We start from the raw sequence: 21,351 nt of genomic DNA, 5'->3' as shown, positions 1-21,351 counted from the left end.
AGGTAAAAGCCACATTGAGGAACGCCAATTGCCAAAATCCACTACCGCAGACCTACATGTACTCTTTCACATCTTTGCAGTTCTCATGAGCTTCATTCTTCCTTTTAGCATATAGAATTTTAGTCTTTGTCGCAGTAACTTTTTGTTTGCCCTTCTACGAGCGTACATAATAGACGTGGCTTAAACTAGTTCCGGTTTTTGTTAGTTATATTGGACCCTTGAATGACGATTTAGACACCATAGCCCCTCTCATTCGTCGTAGTGTCACTTCGTCACGGTTCATTCGACTCATTCATGCGCTCATTTTGGATCGTTGTGTACACTTCACTAGGGCTAGCGATATTCACTATTCTTCTCTTACTGGCCTGCTACATGCGAAAGCGGGTGTCACCAGAACATTCGGTATGAAGAATCCGAAATAGATCTACATTGATCTGGGAATTATCATAATCAACTTTAAACGCCGGCGAGGATCTTTAGCCAGAAAATTGAACGAATCAGTGCTCGAATAGCACTTTTACGTGAGCCAAAGACTAATGAACAACCATCGCTTTAGACAAACAGTGCCTCCCGTTTCTATTTTACGGCTATTACTCCTCACTTGCCCACGAGAACGGGTGATCCAGCAACAAAAGGTGTAGTGATCATAGGAGTAATGAAGCAGGACTCGGATATGTTCGGTTGTGTGTAGGAATTCCGGATGTAGTAGGAAATAGATAGGATAGGTACCTTTGCCCATGAAAAGCGGCCTGCAGCCCGGGACGGGCTCAGGAGACTCGATCCGGACGTTCTCGTCGCGAAGGACGGTCTACGTGAGATAAAGACAGATGGGTACGTGGGTACTTACAAGCGGAAGAGTACTTGCTGCGTAGGTGATGTGGTAGATGCCTGTGCGCCATGTGAAGCAGTTCCTCCACTTATCAGAGGTTGCTTACCCACAGAGTCTCTTGAACTGCGATATTCGCCCCGGTCAGCTGCCGATACGATGGTCTACCTTCTGACTCAACAGGCTCACCAACACGGAGCTGTGTTGTCCCACAGGTGTGTCCGATGGCTAGTGGAACACGACGCTAGATGAGAGGCATGAGGTCGTGCTGACGACTAGACAAGCTGTTCCACCTTGATCTTAACCTTGCCAGATAGCGTATAGCTTTGTCATTGTCGTATCTCATTATTGTGACATATGTGTGTTTATGCAAAGAAAAGGTACCCTTTCTTCCACATGCGCACAATAAAAATGGCCTTCATTTCGATGACGTGAACCGCAATGGCGTCACAGCCTGCCTGATTTGCTAAATGCTGCTACCAAACCGCAACAATAATACCCCTGACGACTTTTCATGGGTTGTAATGCTTGTTCTTATTTTCCAATCCTGTGCAGAGATGAGGATTAGCCAATTGTTTGCGTGGTGGCAGATCCGGCCGGATTGAGAGAAGTCTACATTGGGGTGGAGGCAGGGCATTTGGGTCATATTTGGAGGGTTTCCTGGCCTTCCACTTTACCTTTACTTGGCTTCCTTTTTTTTCCCTTTGTGACCCCCCGCAGTATAGCCTCAACCATAGGCTCCGGATTCAAATTGCTAAATAATGCTCAAACCACGACAGTGTGTGTTCATAAGAGTTCAAAACCAACTTTTCAAGTAGTGCCAGTGGTTCGCCAATCACTTCCGCTCGCATAGTTTAGACTTGGGCGACCTTTCGGCCATCAGTTCGTGCGGAAAGATTGGCAAACGTAAGTGAGGGCCTTACCAAAGCGTAAGAAAGTTGCTGGTCTCATTCACTGAACACCTTCCAGGATTTTCTTGTTGTCTGGCATTTTCAAATTTCCGGCCGAACCCAGCACATTCGTTGCAACAATAGTACAACTATGCACCACCGTCTATTGTGTTGTATACGAGCATGAATATGTCTCCCAAGGGTACGCCAGGATCAGGGAACCGTGCATTCGTTATAAATATAGACGGATACGTTCATAGTCCTTCATTTAGCATGCTCGTCAATTCACCCCAATGATTTTCCACCTTTCTACAGGTCTGTCAGCTGCTGCCCAAAACCGCTGTACGGTGTGGTACCACTTATCGGCCGTTGAATCCAGTGCCGAGGCTGACGGTGGGTTTGGACTGCAAGTCCGCGAAGTTCGGCATACGCGTCTCGCAGGAAACGAAGAAGCATAAGTCCCGCCGGCGCCATTCGCTTCCAGACTCTCGCGACCGAAACTGCTTGGTGTATTTGTCAGTGACTCAGATACCTAATGACCTGACGGATCAAACAGCGAAACCTAGGTGACGCCCAAATATTGGTTATTCTGATAGGTTCGCCAATGGGCGCCTCTGTCTCCATCGTTGGGTACTCAATCGTGCCAGATGTTCCATGGATAGATTAGCGCCTTGATTTGTCCTCTTCATCGACGCTTCCCTAGAAGACTAGAGCTACTGTTGTCTATGCCTAATTCTCCCACACATACTACTGCTAGTCTTTCTTTGACTGAACTGCGAAGTTAGCTTTATTCTCCCAACTGGACCTATTCATAGTTCAGTTATGTCCTTTAGAACGCACAGCGGAGCACACGATATATAGCGTGAAAGATGCTTGACTCTAGAAAATGCTGAAGAGTATCATGGAGCCTACATATATACCCAAACCATGAGCTAAAATCCATGAGTAGATCACGTGAGAAGGTGGTCGTTATGAGCCATGTAAGTGAGGCACGTGATGCGGCTAAGAGCCTCCTAAAAGTGAGGTTCTCGTGCCAGCTAGACACAAACAGGTACAGACCATGATAACCATGGTCACGGAGCCAATGACAAACGCTCCGGTTACTTTGCAACATGTTTTTCTTCTAGGAACTCTTAGCCGCAAGCTCCTCCAATGAATCAAACCAAAAGAAGACTCTTTTTACTTCGAAAACCTTCTGTCAACCGGTTGCGACGTATGTTCTCGGGGGAAAATTTCAGCACAACCACAGACTCGGTACCGATTGTTGTCCAATATTGTTCCAACGCCATCAGCTCTGTTTAGCATAGATTTGACCTCGATAGCTTGCCTTGTACTAACCCTAAGCTAACCCCCATAGATTGCCAGCTTGCGTCAAGACGCAATGCCCCTGGCAGTCAACACAACGGTCCATGAAAAGATCCCGAGCGGCCGATCGGTTTTCTCCGGACAACCGGCGAGAAAGCCAAAGCCCTCCAGGGACTACTAATAACACCGTATGCATTACCGCTTTCAAATGGAGCGACAGGCGTCAAATGATGCAGGTTTAGTTATGTGAGATGAATTGCGGGACTGCATGTCGAGCCAACATGGGCAGCAAGCTACAGAGCGTCTCTCGACGAGGTCCACTTTTGGCCTGTCACCATTGCCCCGAGCTGATTGCGCCTCTTGCTGCTAGGTCCTCAATCTACGCGCGCACCAAGAAACCCCGGTATCTCCACTTGCGACTCTGTCGTTCTTTGATCCAAGGGCAAACACGAATCGATACAAGTGTACACAGTTTTGGCCTGTCGCCAAGTGACAGGCCGCAGTTTCGAACCCAAGGGATGGTGGCGCTCATGAAATCCCAGGGTCGAAGCATGCCTAGCTTCCAGGGTGAGTCGGTTTGGTATTCAGGCCGTTATATTTGATTAATGGCGCAATCCGTGATGTTTGCATTGGTCCTTGAAGTGGAATTGATCTGTTGGCCGCAAAAGCGACAGTGGGGTGAGATGGGGTACAGCCAACAGGGTTGGGAAATCGCGGATGCAAACCCGAGTTTCCGATTCGTTAACGATTTATCGCGCACAGATTACGCCGGGTGATCTCGCCTGGGCAAGGAGGTGGCTTATCGTAGGTGGGGTATAAGAATCTCACTACGGCCGAAGAGCAACAGAAGTAGCGAATTCCTGTGGAGTTTGCGCAGCATTCTTCTCGGCCGCGTGAACACGCCGATCTAATCCATCATAGTGGAGCACTAGCGCGCCAAGCTGCACTAGCAACCAGACTGTCGGGACCTGCTGACTCCAGAACGCACGCTGGGGTGTCGCCCCGCCCTGATATTGCGGTTGCAGGAACCTTTGTCCAACAGTCCAACAGTCCAACACGCATCAAGGTGCGTAACTCATCCAACGCCTTCTCCACTTCAAAGTGACGCATCCGCCGCAGATAAGCAAGCAAGTGGTCAAGGTTGCATTTGCAGCCGACTCGATCCATACGTGAAGTTGACATTCCCCTGCCGCATTTTGGTCACTCGCTAGGATACGGAGTATGTGGTCCGTTGCTGGTGGGTGATCTTTCATGTTGCCACGCTAATGTTGGACCGTGCCTTGTCTGCAATTCCTGCGGTATGTCCCCAGTGGTTGCGATCTGGAATAAGAATTAACTTTGATCGCCACTGCTGGATCACACCATAGTATATCCAGCCAATATCCTAGGAATTACTGGCTTACTTCCGTTGGTGGAGCGCCCCATGTCGCCCCATGCTTGATGCTGCAGCCATCGCGACGCCACTGACCACCACTAAGGATCAAGCGCCAGAGGATTTGTGGAGAAATAGCGAATCGCCCAGAGCGCAGTCTACACAGGCACAGGGTAAGTGTGTTTTCCAATCCTAGGACTACCAGTGCATTTGCATTGTTCACGACAGCATTTGCGGTCCACTGAAATGCAGCGACAGCCACTGTAGCACTCAGCGCAGCCATCACTGGATGCGGGAACTTGAAATTCCGGAGAGGAGTCATTTCCTCTGTAGGTGAACGCGTGTTCTTTGACGACAAGCTGTGTCTGGCGCCGATCGGCGACAAGCCCCAGGTAAAGTTTTCTGAGGACTTGTGTCACAGAGTGTCAGCCACTGGGGTCGCACAGAGTGAAAGAGCCGATGACGATGCCCAAAGGTAGGGATAGGTAGGGATGACTATTCAAATCTGACCTCGTCAAGCCCCTGGCTTGACTGATGCCCTTTAAATGCCTTGCCGGACTATCGATATACCGGCCGATCCCTTGATTCGGGGACCCCAGCGCCCCATATGTGTCCCCTTAGTCATCTGTCTCTGACACAGGCATACCATACTGGAACAGAAACATGGAACAAAGATAGACACATCCGAGGAGATTGTTGACAGCCTAGTTTCAAAGCGCTTCATGATGGGCGAAATCCAATCCCTCTGTTGTTTATCATGGTTTCAAATCACATGCACGAGCGGGAAAATGTCATGAGGTTGGAAAGTGTACTTCCCATTTAGTGCAAACAGCACGCCTGATCCCCTTCTAACGGTAACGATGGAGGTAGACTCATGTTTATATTTGTAACTAGGTATGGAAGACATATCTCGAAGTGAAATGGCTGGAAGGGGGAGGTCTGTACACTGTGTTGATGCCAATAACGCCAATTGATGGGAGCTGGTAAGGCTGACAAGAAAAGTCGGCTCGGGTGCCCACACAGTTACCCCCGGGGGGTCTTGTTTCGTTTATTTCAATACCAACCCCAGAACCGGCGGAAATCATGGAACGGACGAATCGAGGGCCACCTGACCAGTTTTTGAACTTGGCCTCTTTCTGGAATATATTCTGGTCCTGATGACGACTCAGCCGCCCGTCGTTGGCGCTTGTCTGTTTCTTTTTCGATGTGGCGTAGTATTCTCGGGGGAAGTGTCTTTTCGTCTACGAAGCCCGCCGTTATGGGCACGTCTGAGTCGGGAGGGGCTCTTTTGGGAGCCAGTTCGGTTGCCAGAACGGAATTGTGTCGTTGGCTGGATCTTGTTGATGTAATCGGGGTCCAGAGTCCACTTCGACAGGCCTGCCTCGACTTTCTTGAATGCCTATGAAACGACTCAGACCAAGGTTCTTGTAGTTTGGGCAGAGCACATTGGTGAGGAGTGTGTTATACTAGCGAAGATGCTGGTGTGACGTGCCGTTTTCCAGATCGGTTTGGCAGGAGGATCACGATAACATCGAAAGAGAATGCAAGTGGCTTTTGGAAAGTTACTCACTTTGTTCATGCTTAGGTTGTGACGGATGCTATTCTGCCAACCAGTGTCGCCTTCCCTTTTTATCTTATCAGTGTGATCCCTGAACCACTTATACAGCTCCCGTAGCGTCATGGTGTGATCATCCGCTTGCTTCAGGGCTTCGTGAATAAGCGCCGAGTAGGGCTTCCCAGGTTTGACTTTCTCCTGGAGTGGCGAACCGGTAGCAGAAAAAGTGTGCTGTCCGAGCTCCGGGACCACGCTCAGCTCCGGAATAACGTTCGGCCCCACCACGGAACCCTCCATAAAGGACACCGGTGAGCTACGGTGTTGGAACACGGAAGCGTCTATAGCTTTGAACTCATCCTGGGTTGGTCTTTCCATCATGGTGGAGCACTGAAGAGATCCGCTGTCCCATCGATTCAGCCAGAAGCTCTGCTGAAAGACGCTATTGTCGTAATGCCCTTGGCCATCCATGCTTCTTGTGACCAATTCGTCCGGTGAGATATGCATCGGGATTTTGAGGTTACCAGAAACTGAAGGCTGTTCCTGGGGGTGAAAGAACAGGTGGTGTTGGGCGGCGACGGCGGGAACGATAGTTTGGGTGGAGGCGGGACGGCAGGGGCTCCAGTTGACAAGCGACGGGCTGCACGCTGTGTAGGCGCCTTGACCATAGTTGGAGTTGTACTTGTAACTATCGCTCCGGTCATTGGCAAACCCCTCGGTTGACGAAGATGTCTCAGGGACACAGGGCATAGTGTTCATTGTAAGCGACTGGTGTTGTTGGTTGACAATGGCGCTCTGGTTCACGCGCTGGTTCTGTCGTTGCTGTTTGGGATCACGAACTGGAAACTGGCGTTGCTGGTATTGTGTTGTTGTGATTCTGGTTATAAGGTATGTTATGACTGTGTTGTTGCTTGGGTGGTGGCCACAATGTTTAAGGGGACATTGATCAGTTGAGCAGTGATGGTGGGCGGATCACTTCTGTACTAAATAGGAAACATATCGAAAAGTAGCTCTCTCCAAAAGCGAGAAGGTATCATTGCCCTGACTCTTGATAATGGGTGCATAGACACAAATTGTCGTTCCCTGCTAGAAGCGCTTCAAGCAAGGGTCTTAGCATGCGAGATGTTGCAAAACCAGACCCCAGTTCGTAGGGCAACACATAGATGTGTGACATTCAACTTGGCGATCGGACTGGGTACCAGCAATACACACGAGGTCTCGGCCGTAAGGGAGACAGTGGAAACCCGAACAGGGACGAGACATGGGTGCGCCGACACCATTGTTGGAAAAGAGGCAGGGCGTCTATTGAACCAGCCACGTGGACCTCAGGGGCGACGCACCTACCCAGGTTGAGATCCGTAGCCGCGGCCATGTCACTGTTTCGGGCCTGTCTGTCTGCGTTTATGCATCTTTGTTCTTTGCCAAACGTGTTACGTAGACGAAGGACCGTGTCACGGGTGTGTGTGCGGTTTTCCCGCTGCATGGACAGACGCTTTGCAGCCAGCCTTCTGCGCGCTTATGACAAATGCGAACGGGCTGTGCTTGTCTGTATCCCTTGGAAGATGTTGAAATCTATGAAAGTCGGGGCTAACGAAGGTACTGTCCTCACAGATATCTTGTCAGAGGCTGCAATCCATGGTCCAGGCCATCTGTGCCACGCGCAGACGTGGTAGTAGGAGTGGGTCTGACGCTTAGAAATGATACATATCTTTACGGTTAATACGATGACACGCCCGTCCAGGATGCCGGAGATAGAAGAGGAAGCAGCAAACGTGTATGAGGCGAACTCCCAGGGCTGGAAAATAGCGTTTCATTCACCATCGCCATGAGGCCAAACCAGCCGAACCTTGAGATACGAGGACTATCACACATATCCACGCAGCCAGGTCGGAGTGTCTAGCAGGAAGTGACCACGCCCATCGACAACACGAGATAAGCCATCCTTTTCACGACTGTCTTTGGGCCTGACAAGTGGTCACTTAGCTACAAGGTGTTTTGGAGAACACCATCGATTCAGCACAGTGTGAGTTGAGCGAGTGACCAATGATAGATGTAACTATCATGGACTGGGTTCCAGAATTCTCGATGTGCCAGGATAGGATGCAAGGCGACCGGACGATCGTTCAGCGGTACCAAACCGTCTACCAAACCGTGAAGGGGTCGTTATGTCACATTTCATCAAGCCCACGTGGGATGCAGTGTAAAACGGATTAAGAGCAGGGAATATCATCAAGACAGTTGGAATCCATCCCCCTTCTGGACCGAGATGTCGTCGATTGCTACCCTGCATCAATTTCGGATCTCTTGGCCTCTGGCTTCGGTGCACCACGGAGAAGACCGATCGTCCTGGGCGGGTGAAATGCAAGGCCCCCCCCACCGCTCGTGTCGATACCACAGCCAAGCTGTTGTGCAGCAGTCTCCAAGACCAACAGATGTTGGTGTCGGGCACATAGTGGCCTCCCTATGAGTTTTGTAACACGAGTGGATCACAGGGATTTCAAATTGAGGCTATCCTCGATCGTAACGAAATAGCCAGGGATAATAACATCATTAGTAGGGATGTAACGATAACGAAGGTAACAAACAGAAATGAGAACTGAGTGCTCTGGGTATATTAGCCCAGTTGTGGTATTGAAGACCAGTGGAGGCACTGGACTAGCTGATTTTACGGCCCTGGTGTGACGATCTCGATCACAAACTTCGTCGCCTACAGTGCCGGCGCCTTTGCATCATTTTTGGGGACAATCTCAGTCCCAAATGATACCCGGCCCTCCACCATCACCAGCAATCCCCGCATGGTGTGGCTTTGATCCCGACAGGTCGCCTGATGCCAAGCCTAATGATCAACTCCAGTAGCCCGTTCACAGCGGCCCCAAGCGGATCCATGTCAGCGACGGAGTGAATTACTCATAGTAGAAATCGAATCTCGTTGGTCCCTGCTCCATGAAGAAGATGAAAGCCAGTGTCTGCCCCGGTTATGTGGCCTGGTCAATGCTGAAAAGAACAGATTTGCCATCCAAGTGTGATCAGATTTGAAATTGTTCTGACCTCGTTCATCACGCTGCGCCTTCAACGACCGTGATGGTAAGGGGTTGAAGTGCGCGTGGGCTTTCATACCGTTGGTCAACCATCCTTCGAGCCATGCTCTGCCATGTGGTGCTATTGGTCAGACTGATCCAACAGTCCGGTTCGCCCTTGCTGAAGGATTCAAGCTAGTGGCGCACCTGGATCATTGCACTGGCAGCCCTGGCTAGCATGGACGCGTGAGCCCTTGGTTGATCGCTGAGGTATGCCTGTGAGGCTTCCGTTCCCTATTGCTCTGTCTCCACTCCCCGCTTTCAGGATTTCCGGCTATCCCGGATCCATCGCATCTTGGTTCTGATCTGTTTCGCCTTCTTACCTTCGCTGCCCGTTCAAGGATCCCTAGCTGGTGTCTCTACCTGATCATATCTGGTGCATAAGGGTAGCCCGAAGTAAACCTTTGGAAGGCCGTGGATTGCTGTGGCCATTGTCCATTGTAGAATTGACTCTCTTGTAGTGTTGCTGCTTTGGAGGCTCGAATCTTGACCCGGGATACATGTCGTCCGTCGTCTTGGTGTGCATGCGCCAAGATGCCATTGCTGTATTGAGGTGCACCCTGGTTCTTCCTTTTACGACGGTAGGTTGGATGGTGGCAACAAGTTCTGAAAACAAAACGAAGCCACTGGTTCTCCACAGCGGCCACGTTAGCTTTTCCACGTCCGGTCTGCTTTAGGGATATGACAGTGGAGATCGACCCAATGTTGACGGACTCTGCCCTTGCCATGATGCACCTGGACGAGGATCGTGCTATCAAAGCCAACGCTCAAGATGACTCTGACCTCTGCTTGGGATGCACCGGCAAGCCATTCTTATCTGAACCGGAACTGTGACCCGCAAGTCCATCCATTCCCCTTATGTACGACTTAGTAGGCTGGTATTGTGACATGTAGCATACGCGGAAGTGGGTGGCATCTTGTGGAGGTGGTTGAGTGAAGTTGACTGGCGGGTGTTTGATTGGCTGCGATTGCGATGGGTCGGACGCCATGTGTCAGGCTGGTCCACGAAGATGGTCCGTGTGAGCCATGTGACGCCTGGCTCTGAATAAGATGAAACAGCGTACCCCAAATGCTCCCCTATGACTTACGTGGGAAAACTCGTATTATCATCTTTTATCGTTGCTGTTGAGAGTTGTTTGGGTGTTTTGCGGAAGGGGTGATACGGAAACGCGTGGCGCGGCACTAGTGGACCCACTTGCGGCGCGTCCCGTGCTGTGAAACATGGAGGTGGACACGATCAACGTCGCGCCTGACGAGGAGGTCAGCGGAACGGAGCGCTCACTGCGACGGCTACGTAAACCAACGACCAAAGCCCGATTGAACGAGGAAAACCAAGAGACTGCCGACGATGGAACCCCAGAACCGAACGAGCTGGCAGGAAACGGTGTGCGGAGGGCGGCCACCAGGGGCGCGTCAGCCGCGAAAGGAAGGACCAAGGCGACCGAGGACGACGACAGAGTGATGCTCCTGGCCATGGGAAGGCAGATGAAGGAACTGCATGCATCCCTCCAGGTGGTGTTCGACGCATGGAAGAAATCGGAACTGCGCAACAAGGATATCCAGACCGAGCTTCGACAAGCCACGGACGAACTTCGGACGGCGAACGAAGAACTCGGGTCAATCAAGGATGAGCTGCAGACGGTCCGCGGGGACCTGCAGGCGTTGAAGCAGCAAGTTGAAGACGATAACACCAAGACGCACGAAAAGCTCGAAGCCTTAGCGACTCTGGCTCCGGCGCGTAGCGACCCCAGTCCATCCTATGCCGCCGTCGCCCGAAACCTCCCAACCGGCCAGACCATCGAGGCACGAACCCGCACGTCCGGCGCATCATCGCCCAACGTGACCGACACTCTGTACTGCACGATAGACACCTCGCGAGTTGAAGCAGAAGATGGCAACAAGCCCAACGCGGGCACGATCAGAGCAGCAGTGGAAAAGGAGATGCGTGCGGACGGGCGCACGGGATGGCGGTGCCAGGCCGTCACCGTGAACCCAAGGAATGAGAGTCTCATCAGAATCGTCTGCCGAGACGACGCGGAACACCGGATAGTCAAACAAATCGCAGAGACGAAGATCGCCCCGGGTATGCGAGTCCGGGACGACGACCTGTATCCGATCAAGGTAGACTTCGTGCGATGGTCAGCAGTCTGGGAGGAGAAAGGGAAGTACAGAAGCCAAGCAGCAGAGGAGTTCAGCAAAGAAAACGAAACGACCGTCGCCAAGATCGTGTGGCTAAGCGACAAGGAAAACCCGAAAGCGTACGGATCGATGGCGGTCTACCTGACCAAAGCCAGTGAGGCCAGGAGGCTCATCTCGGAAGGTTATTTCCACGCAGGAGGAGAATCCGGAACCACGGGGGTATTCAAACCCCAGTTTCAGCCACAACAGTGCTTCCAATGTCAGCAGATCGCCCCGCACAAGGCGTCCTGATGCCCGAACCGCTTGGTATGCGGACGGTGTGCTAAGGAGGGCCACCACCACAAGGAGTGTTGCGAGACGGTACTGAAGTGCGTTCCCTGCGGCGGCCCGCACGAGTCTTTCAGCAAGAAGTGTCCGAAGCTCTACCCATCTCTCCATGAGTAAAAACTTTCGGATTCTCCAACTGAACGTGAGAAAACAGGATGCAGTACACGAAAGCCTGATGAACGATGAGCAACTGCGAGACTTCACAGTCATAACGGTTCAAGAGCCATGGGTGTGGAAGAGAGAGGGCAAGGTCTTGACGGTGCCGATGCGGCATAGTAGGTGGACGAGGGTGCTTCCGACGGCGTGGAGAGAGGAGGGACGATGGGGGATCAGGAGCATGTTGTGGGTCAACAAGGAGGTCGAGGCGGAGCAAGTGCCGATACCGTCACCGGACATGACCGGAGCCATCCTTCGACTCTCGGGTCGTCGAGTGCTGGTTGTGTCGGTGTATGTTCCGGCACAAGAACCTGAGATGCTTCGACAGGCGTGTGCCCTGTTACGGCAGGCCATCTCGGGAGCCAGAAGCGGCACGGGCGAGGTGGTGGACGTGGTCCTCATTGGAGACTTCAATCGGCATGACCAACTATGGGGAGGGGACGACATCTCAGCGAACAGGCAGGGAGAAGCGGATCCGATCATCGAACTGATGAGCGACTTGTCACTCAGAAGCCTCTTATCACGAGGGACGAAGACGTGGCACAAGCACGACGCGGCAACAACGATTGATCTGTCAATCGCGTCGGAGGAGCTGGCAAGAATGATGACAAGATGCGCTGTGCACGAGACAGACCACGGATCGGACCATCAAGCGATCGAGACAACGTTTGAGATTGCGACTCCAGACACGGACGGCAAGCCCCGGCTTCTGTTCAAGAACGCTCCATGGAAGGCGATCAATGCCAGGATTGAGGCGACGCTGCAACGCACTCCTACAGGAGGCACGGTACAACAACAGACGGACCGACTCATGTCGGCAGTAGTGGAAGCGGTAGAGGCGTTGACGCCTACGGCCAAACCGTCTAGGTATGCAAAGAGGTGGTGGACGGACGACCTCACTCAGCTGCGCCGGATCCACACATTCTGGAGGAACCGAGCGAGGGCGGAGAGACGGGCTGGCCACTGTCCGCCGGATCTTGAGGAGCGAGCACGGGCAGCGGCGAAGCAGTACCACGACGCAATCCGACAACAGAAGAAGCACCACTGGCATGAGTTCCTGGCCGACGATACGAACATCTGGAAGGCAGCCAAGTATCTATGCGCCGACAAAGGGGCCTCGTTCGACAAGATCCCCCAGCTTATCAGAGCAGACGGTTCAAAGACGGAAGAGACCGGGGAACAGGCGGAGGAGCTGTTGACTGCGTTCTTCCCTCCGCTTCCGGATAGGATCGACGACGAGGGACATCGTCCACAACGGCCGCCCGTGCCCTTCCCCGCTATCACGTTAGAAGAGGTGGAGAGACAGCTGTTCGCGTCGAAACCGTGGAAAGCACCCGGAGAGGATGGGTTGCCGGTAGCCGTGTGGAAGCAGACGTGGCCCGTAGTGAAACATCGGGTTCACGCGCTGTTCCAGTCCTCGGTGGAGGCGGGAGAGCTGCCTAAGCAGTGGAGGCATGCAAAGATCATTCCGCTGAAGAAACCGAACAAGGACGACTACACCATCGCGAAGGCCTGGCGACCGATCTCGCTGTTATCGACGCTGGGGAAGGTGCTTGAGTCGGTGATGGCCGAGAGGATATCGCATGCTGTCGAGACATACGGGCTCCTGCCTACAAACCACTTCGGGGCTCGGAAGCAGCGATCGGCAGAGCAGGCTCTGGTTCTGCTCCAAGAGTACATCTACAGAGCATGGAGGAAAAGAAAAGTCCTCAGTCTAGTCAGCTTCGACGTCAAAGGCGCATACAATGGGGTGTACAAGGAGAGACTGCTTCAGAGACTCAAGGCGAGAGGGATCCCGGAAAAGCTGGTGAAGTGGGTCGATGCGTTCTGTTCGCATCGGACAGCAAGCATCCAGGTCAACGGCCAGTATTCGGAGGTCCGCTCCCTGCCTCAAGCTGGGCTACCTCAGGGCTCACCGCTGTCGCCTGTCCTATTCCTTTTCTTCAACGCCGATTTGGTCCAGCACCAAATCAATGAGAATGGAGGATCGCTGGCATTTGTAGACGACTATACGGCATGGGTCACCGGACCGTCGCGAGAGGCGAACCGACAAGGGATCCAGGCCATCATTGACCGAGCCCTCGACTGGGAACGACGAAGCGGGGCGACATTCGAAACAGACAAGACGGCCATCATCCACTTCACCCGTAACTGGCGACAACCGGAAGATTACTCAACCTTCGACATCAAAGGGGACACCGTCAGGCCCAAAGACCGCGTAAAGGTTTTAGGCGTAATCATGGATACCAAACTCCATTTCAAGCAACATATTGCAGAAGCAGCGTCGAAAGGCCTCGAAGCCGTGCTGGAACTCAGACGGCTCAAGGGCCTCTCTCCGTCAACAGCAAGGCAACTCTTCGTGGCGGCGGTAGCACCAACAATGGACTACGCATCGAACGTCTGGAAACACAGGTGCAGGGCAGCCCAGATGAGGGTCATCAACAGGGTACAGAGGATCGGAGCTCAAGCGATCATCGGAACCTTCAGTACGGTGGCCACAGCGGTTGCTGAAGCAGAGGCGAGCATACAGTCAGCCCAGGAACGATTCGAAAGGAAAGCGATCAAGTTCTGGGTGCGTCGCCAGACTCTGCCTACGAGTCACCCGCTGCGACGCATCAGACCTCAGAGCTTCAAGAGGCACATCTCGCCTTTCCAGAAGATGGCCACAGCATACCAAGACCTACCAGTGGACAGGCTAGAGACCATCGAAGCGTTCCCACAGCCACCGTGGGAAAGTCGAATCCATACGGTAGTGGAAGAAGACGGCGATAGGGCAAGCAAGGCGACCCAGACTGGGTGGGCCGTGAGGGCTGCAACAGGCAGCTCGGCAAGAAACGGAATCGTGGGCTACGGAACAACAGTACTGCTCCCTTTGTCGCACAGGAGAGGCGGCTCCACGACGACAGCATCAACCACCGTCGGCCCTAGGACGGAGCAAAACCCATATACGGCGGAACTCATGGCGATAGCAGCGGTGATGGAGTCTCTTTCGAAGAGAGTCCGTTACCTCGCCATCTACGTTTTCTCCACCAACAAAGCGGCCGTCCTAGCAGCAGGAAGACCACGACAACAATCGGGCCAACAAGAAATCCGTCGCATAAACGAGGCAGCCAAGACGCTCACAAGTAATGGCAATAAGGTTACACTCTTCTGGCTTCCGGCAGAAGTAGAGTCCGACCTCAAGTTGGCAGCCAAAACAGCGGCGAAAGAGAGCACGCAACTAGGGAAAACGCCAAGGAAGAAGCCAGCGAGGGCCTATTCAACCACCCTAAGGCACGCGCTAGAGAGAATACAGAAGTACCGCAGGCTACCCGAAGGTGTAGGAAAGTTCTCGAAAAGGGTGGATGCTGCCCTGCCGGGAATGCATACACGGCAACTATACGACTCATTTTCATGGAAGGAGGCCAGCATACTGGCCCAGCTACGGACGGGGATGGCAAGGCTCAACTGGTACCTGCACCAGATCGGGGCGGCCGTCTCGGAGCAATGTGCATGCGGGCAAGCAGCAGAGACGGTCGAGCATTTTCTCTTCCGTTGCACCCAATGGACAGTACAACGCGCACCGATGATCCAACGAACTGATACGCACAGAGGCATTCTGTCATTTTACTTAGGCGGGAAGGCCACATCCGACCCTGACGACGACTGGTCACCATACATGGACGTCGTAAGAGAAACAGTGAAGTTTGCCATGGCAACGGGACGACTCGATATGCAGATCAACCAAACGTAGGACAACAACAGCACAATATCACAGCACCAATACGAATCACCGACTAACCCCTCACGCACCCTCGTGCCATCGACAGCAGGGCTCGCTTCAGCCGCCGAAAATAGAGACCTGAACACTTGGAGGAATTGGCTCCAAGAGTACCTGCTACTAACCTTCACGAGAAATCGCAATCATCGGAAGGAGTAACCAAAGATGACGCAGACGGAAGTGGATCTTATATATGGGGCTTATTTTGAGACCAGGGTAGACAATCAATAATGGTAGCATGTAAGATAGACGTAAGAGCCCTTTATGGCTTAGCCAGGGCGTAATAAACTCTGTGTGTGTGTGTGTGCTCCCCTATGGTAATGACTGACGAAGGAGGTGCCACCTCTCTCAAGCTTGGACCATGACCCATCACCCGTATGATATCCATTGCGAGCGCTCAAATCGCCGGGAAATCACGTCCTGGATCCCCAAGTCCGTTGAACTGTCGAGGTATAGGTCTTCGCGCCGGTTGAATGGATTGGAAGCAACATATCTGCTTCATTGGAAGGATTCAAGAGGCAACTTAAAGCCGACTGCGGAACATAACCCTCATAGTTAATTTATGGGTAGGATGGAAAGTAGCACTTTCAGTTTAAATAGGTGGTAAGTGGGGTGCCCAGATCTGGGAGGGCCCATAAGGGGGTGCATTTCTTGATAATCATCTCGTCTAATTATTCTTACTACAAAAACAGTCTTCTCTTCTTTGGTAGGCGAGGGCTGTATGTACTTCTTACTCTGGATCGTTTCGTAGTTGGCCTCAGCAGGTTTCCACCATGAAGTTGCAACTCTACCAATCCGTCGGCCGATTGTGGGAATCCGGTAATAGAAGAGGACTTTCCACTATGCTTTAGTCTGATGTCAAACGGAAGGCTCCATGAAGGCAAAGTGAAATCGACGCTAGTGCGTCGGTCTGCAGTCACACTGTACTCGTTACCAGCTACTATGACCGAAAGCCCTTTGTAACTCGCCGCCAGCGCTCTTGTCATGTTCGAGTCGTCCTCGTATCGGCAGGTAATAAACCCTTGGCAAACCACTTCGCCCCGTCGATTTATCCACGGCATCGTTTGAAACTGGAAATAGAACAAGGAAGCAACCATTACTAGCGATAACTGTTTTATCCGCTGGCGAAGCTCTGAATTGACAACGAATTGCCGGTTCAGCTGTTGGACCAGCTTGCCTATGGCATCCGCGTCGTCTAGCGCCACCGCCTCCATGTCAAGAACAGGGTCGATCCGGAACTCGTTGAACGCCTCGCCCACCGGCCCACCAAGCTTTTCATACTGACGGTGCCCCCACAAAGACTCGAGGCTGAAGTGTGCAAACCGCGATAGAGAGTTCATTAAAGTATTCGGGGTCGTCCTCATGATGCCGTTACCTACCGAAAGGATATAATCAGGCACCTTACGGGGAGATAGGCGCAGCGCTTCGTCTCGCGCATGTAACAGCGGGATCTCCAGCCCGTCATAATACGCTACCTTCGGAGACCCCAGGGATATGGGGGGGAAATATCTGATACGTGTCAGCTTATCCACTGCTCTTTTTCGTTCCGATGATAAACACTCACACAGGAGCGGCCGAGGTTATCCCAGCCCTGTTTGTCACAAAGGTTAGCGTGAGAACTGTACACCACTAAGCCTGCAAATGCTTACACCACTCGGACTAGGTTGGTTGGAGCGTTATGGTCTGTATACGTAGTAAATAGCTTCGACGTACTCGTTCTCGACTCGATTGACGTTACGGCTACCTTCATCTGCTCGAAGGGTTTCCGATCGTAGAGCGACTTTCGTGGTCCTCTGAGTCTTGCCTCTCCTGTGATCGACCTTAAAATCGGCTCGCTGGGACTATAAATGCCATCTTTACAGACAAGTCGAACACACTGCGACAGTTTTTGGCACCAGCGACCAAGCCTTGTCGAGGCCTTGGGAAATATCTTGCGCGCCAGTTCCACGAAATCCTTCTCACAAGTGTCTAGCGACGATCCTAGGACACCAATCGACAACGCATTGATGCCTCCTAGAAACACATCAGTTCTGAACGTACTTCTCTTTCTCGTGTGGAATAAAGGCAGCCTACCGACGCTGGTCCCGATGGCCAAGTCAAAAAAGATTTGTATAGGTAGTCCGGTCAAGTTTTGTATCTCATGTAGAACACGCAGCTGAACGATGCCCTTTACTCCGCCGCCATCGAGGGCCAGGACGCGGCATCCCGCCGTGGGCGGCTTCAGACGTACGGCGCACCCAGAGGCGAACACTGTTTCGCATAAAACACATCTATCGAACACGATCACGGTTCCGGTCAACTCACCGTTTCCGTATCCACGGTAGCATATCTCACACAATGCGCATTCACATGGGAGGAATACCTCGGCAGGCTGCACAAAGCACACAAGACATAGGCGGGAGGACTTGGTCAACGCGAGACCGGCGCGGTGCTGGCTTAAAAATCTCACCCGCACTTCTCGCCGGCCTTTTGGGGTCGCCAGGCGCAGTTCGCCCATCATTGCCTTCACCATCGAGGTTACGATTGCTATTGCATCAGTCACCGGCATGAATTGTTGGTGAATGAGCGCTGCAGACAGCGCGTCGTGATACAACTCTCCAAAGACTTTCTCTTCACAAAACGCTGCTCGGTTTGGTCAGTCACGGTTGCCAGAGAGAAGAGAATCGCCACGCACCGTCGTAAGATACCACTGTATCCATTGAAAGGGCATTGGCGACAATGGGCAATCTCGTTCGTCGTAGATCGTCCACCGACACAGCCTGCTGGATCCACTCACCCCAGACATCTTTCAGCCAAGGGCTCGCCTTCTTCAGAGGCTGGGGCAACCGGCTCATGTCGAACGCTGACACATGGCTCACGGCCAGATTAGTCCCCTGTGCCGGCTCTGGCGCACTTGCCAATTGCTGCAGAATTCCGCGAGACACGCGAAAGAGTGTATGCCAATCCCAAAGCGTCCTTTCCGCCTGCCTTCTCTTTCTCACGCATCGGACCTCGGAGAAGACATCATTGGGAATCTTCCCAGTAGATGGTCCAGCCCGGTACACTTTTATGCTGCTAAAACAGCAGGAAGGCTGATCGTCGAAAACCACACGGGTCAGGTCCACCGGCTCGTCGACATCCCGGATCTTCTCGACTAGGACACTTACCGCTGGGCGATGGCTTGGGGGTAGGTCACTGCACTCTGAGGCCCACGACTGAAGCAGACGACGCGCAGACGGAATGTCTCTGGCGACAAAAAGAAGAACATCGCTCATCAGAGCGGACCATCGGCAAATTATCCCACGCGTGCTGTTGCATCGCACGGGATATTTCTCACAGCCATGGGCACTCGTCGGCTGGTTCTGCAAAAAGGCATTGCACTGGAAACTGACTTTATTCATGACGACGTGCCTCCTGGCCCGAATCACCTCCACCCCTTGATGATCTGCCGGCAGCTCCTCGTCAACTATACTAACCACAGACGGTCTTTGTGAACGGTGAAGGGGTGCTGGCAGACTAATGGCGGCTGACGGCGGGTTCCCCTCGATGATTTGAACCCATGGATACGGCATGCTGTTTGGATATTGATTTAGCTTTGCTCCCTTTAAATACGTCAAGACGCAAATCTCACGATGTACATGATATATATTGTTGTGTAACGTATTTGGTAACAGGATAGACGTTTGCGTAACGAATAGTACAACGGTCCTCGGAAAGTTATTGCGAGTTGATTGACGTGTTATCATAACCGCAACAAACGGTTTCACCGGGTCTCGAGTTGGGCAGTAAGAGCTCTTGAGGCACTTCCAAGTTAACCATGGATTATATCGTAACTTTATCAGTGCTAGCTCTATGTGCACACAAAGCAGCTTTGTCTTCCGGTCTGTTCAACTGATGATTCAGTGTTTGGAAGTAATGTCCTGGCTACATCAATCAAGTCATTGTCACAGGCATTCTTTGAACTTCCGCACCGTACCCGAGAACGTTTGAGGCTGTTGTTAGGAATATATCCAGTTCCGTAGAAGTGAAAAACCGAAGGCCAATCCTGAATCTATAAGTGCCGTGTTGATGCGTGAGTGCAGGGTCGCAAGCGAGCGCAGCTTGAAGACTGGTGGTGCAGCGTCTATGATCGATGGTCTAAGAGCGCCGGAGCAAGTGATCTTGCCCGATCACTGTTCTAGCGACAGTCACGTATTCTATAAGCATGACAAATGATTGACTAAGCGCTATAGGCACCACGGGTTCCAAACGGGCAGACACTATTCTGAAGCAGAGAAATGTCGAGTCACCGCACCGAAACCCATCAAATGGCCGAAAGCAGATTGCTGCCAATAACTCAATGTGCGACGTAATGCGCCTGAACAAAATAATAATCCTGTATCACTCGCCACTGTCACAAGTTTCAAGGGTACAATGTATGTTTCAAGCGGTCTCATTTATCTCATTGCAGTATAAGTCGATTCAGCAACAGCTACTCGGGGGGCAAACACTAAAGCAAGATGCATATATATGTACATCAGAGACCTTAGGCTCTGTGCCTGTCTCTGTGTGCGAAAGGTTCCCGATGATTGTAAGAACGCCAAACCCGCAAGAAGAGTTGCTTGGATCAGGATCCTTTGGTACCGTGTTCAGGCTCCAAGGTCTTCCTATCGCCCGGAAATACATACGGCTTCCCCAATCAGGTGGCGGATTGCCGCCCGAAGGCATAAGAGAAATTGCCTGTTTGCGACGGTTGAGAAACTACTCTCCCAGCGATAGAAGAAATTGCATTGATGTTCTCCACATTGAGATATCGAAGACGAACATAATGCTTGACTTGGAGTTGATGACCGGCGGAACTCTCGGTGAGCTTCTAAGCGAGGCGAGGCTGGGTCCTGAACTCGCCTTATCGTACTCTGTACAGATCCTTCGAGGCCTTCAATTTCTTCACGACGTCGGAATTACTCATCGTGATCTTAAGCCCAACAACATCTTGCTTTCTTCCCCCAACGGTTTGAAAATAGCAGACTTTGGGCTCTCTCATGTTATAAGCGGCTGTGAACCACGAACACCGTTGGTGCGTGGCTCCTTCACAACGTCTATCGCGATCGCACTTGTCTAACCCCATGCGCAGGTGTGCACGCTGTATTATAGACCACCAGAGCTCCTCCGAGCAAATGTGTTCCTAAATAAGGTTCGTGGTCTGACGTACACCTCCGCCATCGACAATTGGTCTGCCGGCTGCATCCTTCGGGAAATGATTGTGGGGCTGGGCCCGGTGTTCCGACCGGCGAGGACAATTTACTCGTCGACTACGAGTTCGATCGAGCAGCTCGACGCAATTATCAAGTAAGTAAGTGACCGGGCTCTTTTTTTCTATCGACGTTAACGATGCGAAGGAAGTTCTATTTATCCTCCGGCTTCATTAACGAAAAGCTTGCTACAAGCTTCTGTAACTCAACCTTGAAGCTTCCCGAGATTACGATTTCACCTCCATTGATGAACCAGATCCTTGAGGTCACACAAGTAAACGATTTCATACCATGAGATTGAGATTTCTGTTGCTAATCGTATTGTAGCTTCTGTTGATCCCGAATCCGGAGTTCCGCTGCGCCGCAGGGACAGCGCTGAAGACTCTCGAGCAACTAGACTCAACTTGATGTGAGTGTCGAATACGGGCGTGGCAGGCCAAGTTTCATCAGGAGAACAGGCATTGGAAAGTAGAAGCGGTAGGATCAGTCGGTTTCTGCTTGTGATTCGTCCCATAATTCGGCCTAGTGGATGTCGACTCTGGCTGTCAGATTGCTATGCGTCGTCTTGCTAGGTCGTACGTATGCCACCCTCTGAGGCGCTTGACACCTCAGAACAAAGGATTTTACCAATCGGCGACACTATCAGGAACATAAATTCCACGCCCAAATTACACTTCAGGCCTCCACATCAATGGACGACTTCCGCTACCACACCCTTGAATGGCGGTCTTGTTCAT

The 21,351-nt window shown here is 52.1% G+C and overlaps 3 protein-coding genes across 3 annotated transcripts; 1 reads left to right on the top strand and 2 right to left on the bottom strand.

The window, feature by feature from the left end:
* Positions 1 to 5,558: 5,558 nt before the first annotated feature.
* CDEST_15385 (Putative Fork head domain, winged helix-like DNA-binding domain superfamily) lies at positions 5,559 to 6,704 on the bottom strand (the record flags this gene model as incomplete). Its single annotated transcript, XM_062931541.1, has 2 exons — positions 5,559 to 5,792; positions 5,964 to 6,704. 2 exons carry the CDS (start codon positions 6,702 to 6,704, stop codon positions 5,559 to 5,561), a joined length of 975 nt encoding a protein of 324 aa, XP_062787592.1.
* Positions 6,705 to 16,084: 9,380 nt separating this feature from the next.
* Positions 16,085 to 18,658, bottom strand: CDEST_15384 (Putative patatin-like phospholipase domain, Acyl transferase/acyl hydrolase/lysophospholipase; the record flags this gene model as incomplete). Its single annotated transcript, XM_062931540.1, has 4 exons — positions 16,085 to 16,913; positions 16,969 to 16,995; positions 17,054 to 18,026; positions 18,079 to 18,658. 4 exons carry the CDS (start codon positions 18,656 to 18,658, stop codon positions 16,085 to 16,087), a joined length of 2,409 nt encoding a protein of 802 aa, XP_062787591.1.
* Positions 18,659 to 19,947: 1,289 nt separating this feature from the next.
* Positions 19,948 to 21,022, top strand: CDEST_15383 (Putative serine/threonine-protein kinase, active; the record flags this gene model as incomplete). Its single annotated transcript, XM_062931539.1, has 4 exons — positions 19,948 to 20,439; positions 20,497 to 20,711; positions 20,762 to 20,888; positions 20,942 to 21,022. The coding sequence occupies 4 exons, from the start codon at positions 19,948 to 19,950 to the stop codon at positions 21,020 to 21,022; spliced, it is 915 nt and encodes a 304-aa protein (XP_062787590.1).
* Between the last annotated feature and the right edge of the window lie 329 nt (positions 21,023 to 21,351).

Source organism: Colletotrichum destructivum, chromosome 11 (genome assembly GCF_034447905.1).
Source record: "Colletotrichum destructivum chromosome 11, complete sequence".
Lineage (NCBI taxonomy): Eukaryota > Fungi > Ascomycota > Sordariomycetes > Glomerellales > Glomerellaceae > Colletotrichum > Colletotrichum destructivum.
The sequence above is the reverse complement of the archived record's forward strand: the minus strand, read 5'-3'. Positions and strand labels throughout refer to the sequence as shown.